General features: G+C 35.2%; 1 protein-coding gene across 1 annotated transcript in view; it reads left to right on the forward strand.

Moving 5' to 3' along the window:
* The first annotated feature begins 70 nt into the window (after positions 1 to 70).
* Positions 71 to 1,444, forward strand: part of LOC106868755 (D-erythrulose reductase) — a 7,205-nt gene continuing 5,831 nt past the window's right edge. Inside the window, exon 1 of the mRNA XM_014914165.2 lies at positions 71 to 236. Within this exon, the coding sequence (XP_014769651.1) occupies positions 185 to 236 (52 nt within the window). The 5' untranslated portion in view covers positions 71 to 184. The remainder of the gene's footprint in view (positions 237 to 1,444) is intronic.

The following is a 1,444-nucleotide window of genomic DNA, read 5'->3' on the forward strand; positions in this document are numbered from 1 at the left end:
GGAGGGGAGGAGGAGAAGAAAAAGAAGGAGGGGTGGAGCAGATGAAGCAGGAGGAGGAGTTGCTTTGAGGTTAGTAAGAAGGGAGATCACTCCCGAATATTATCGAAGTTGTTTTTAATTAGAGAGAACTTGCTGCATTCTACGCAATTAAGTTTGATTTAATTGGTGCTAAAAAGACAAAGAAATGGAAATAACTTTCAGCGGTCAGAAAGCTTTGGTAACTGGGGCCGGACGAGGTAATTTCTTTATGATATAACTTTATTTGAATGTTTTTAATTTAATTTTTGCTAATTTGTCTCTAAAGACCAACGTTTTGTGATTCCTTTCTCTTCGTGCTCACCGGACGTCCTAGAAATAGCTAATACGCCTCCCTCAAATCATGTCCCATCGTCTTTAAAAATATGGAGGGGCTTGTAGAATATATTGCATAAACTTATTACGTGATATATTGTATCTAAAAATAATTATAATAATTGTCGTGATAGTCTCGCTTCGAATGTCTCCTGATAAGCCTGTGCTATTTCAGATGTCCTAAAAACAGTATTGTTATCTTTTAAAATGAGGTCTCCTACTACCATGTACTCTGTCTTTTTATTTATATATTTCTTAATGTTCTAATATATTTCTTTGTTCCTCGTCTTGTAACGAATATTAGCTCATTTATACATATACAAGTGAAGCGCTATCTTTTATTCTTCTACCGTGGCCCACAATACGTTTTTGTATCGCCGGTGCCCTCGCGGTGTTTGTCTAAATAAAGCACAAATATAATTTAAACTTTTTATATTTGGGGACAGTCATTTTTTTGCCATTTAACACACGCACTATTTATTTGAACTTCACTTTAGCGGCGAGCTGGCAGAATCGTTAGCACGCTGGACAAAATGCTTAGCGACATTTCGTTACGTTCTGAGTTCAAATTCCGCCGAGGTCGATAAATTAAGTACCAGTTATGCACTGGAGTCGATGTCACCGACTTAATCCCTTTGTCTGTCCTTGTTTGTTCCCTCTAATTTTAGCAAAAAATATTCAACAACACTAATAGTAATTGAAAAAACAAAAATAAACAAGCATTTGACAGTTTTATAGATATTTCAAAATTACGATACTATGATGCTAGGTGTTTCCATTATTTTGTCCAACCCCTGTATTTTAATTTAAATAATGGAAGGCTGTTTTTTTTTTCTTTTTTTCCTCCCAGTTTGGTACTGGCATGGCTATGTAGTAAAGAAAGTTTGCTTTGTAACCATTTGATTTCAGGTTCAATCCCATGGTGTGATACCTTGAGTGCATGTCCCCTACTATAGCCCCAGGCTGACTAACACCTTGTGAATAAAACCGGTAGACAGAAACTATGTGGAAGTTCTTTACATGTATATATATATATGTGTATATATATATATATATATATATATATATATATATATGTGTGTGTGTGTGTGTG

This window comes from Octopus bimaculoides, chromosome 24 (genome assembly GCF_001194135.2).
Source record: "Octopus bimaculoides isolate UCB-OBI-ISO-001 chromosome 24, ASM119413v2, whole genome shotgun sequence".
Classification (NCBI taxonomy): domain Eukaryota; kingdom Metazoa; phylum Mollusca; class Cephalopoda; order Octopoda; family Octopodidae; genus Octopus; species Octopus bimaculoides.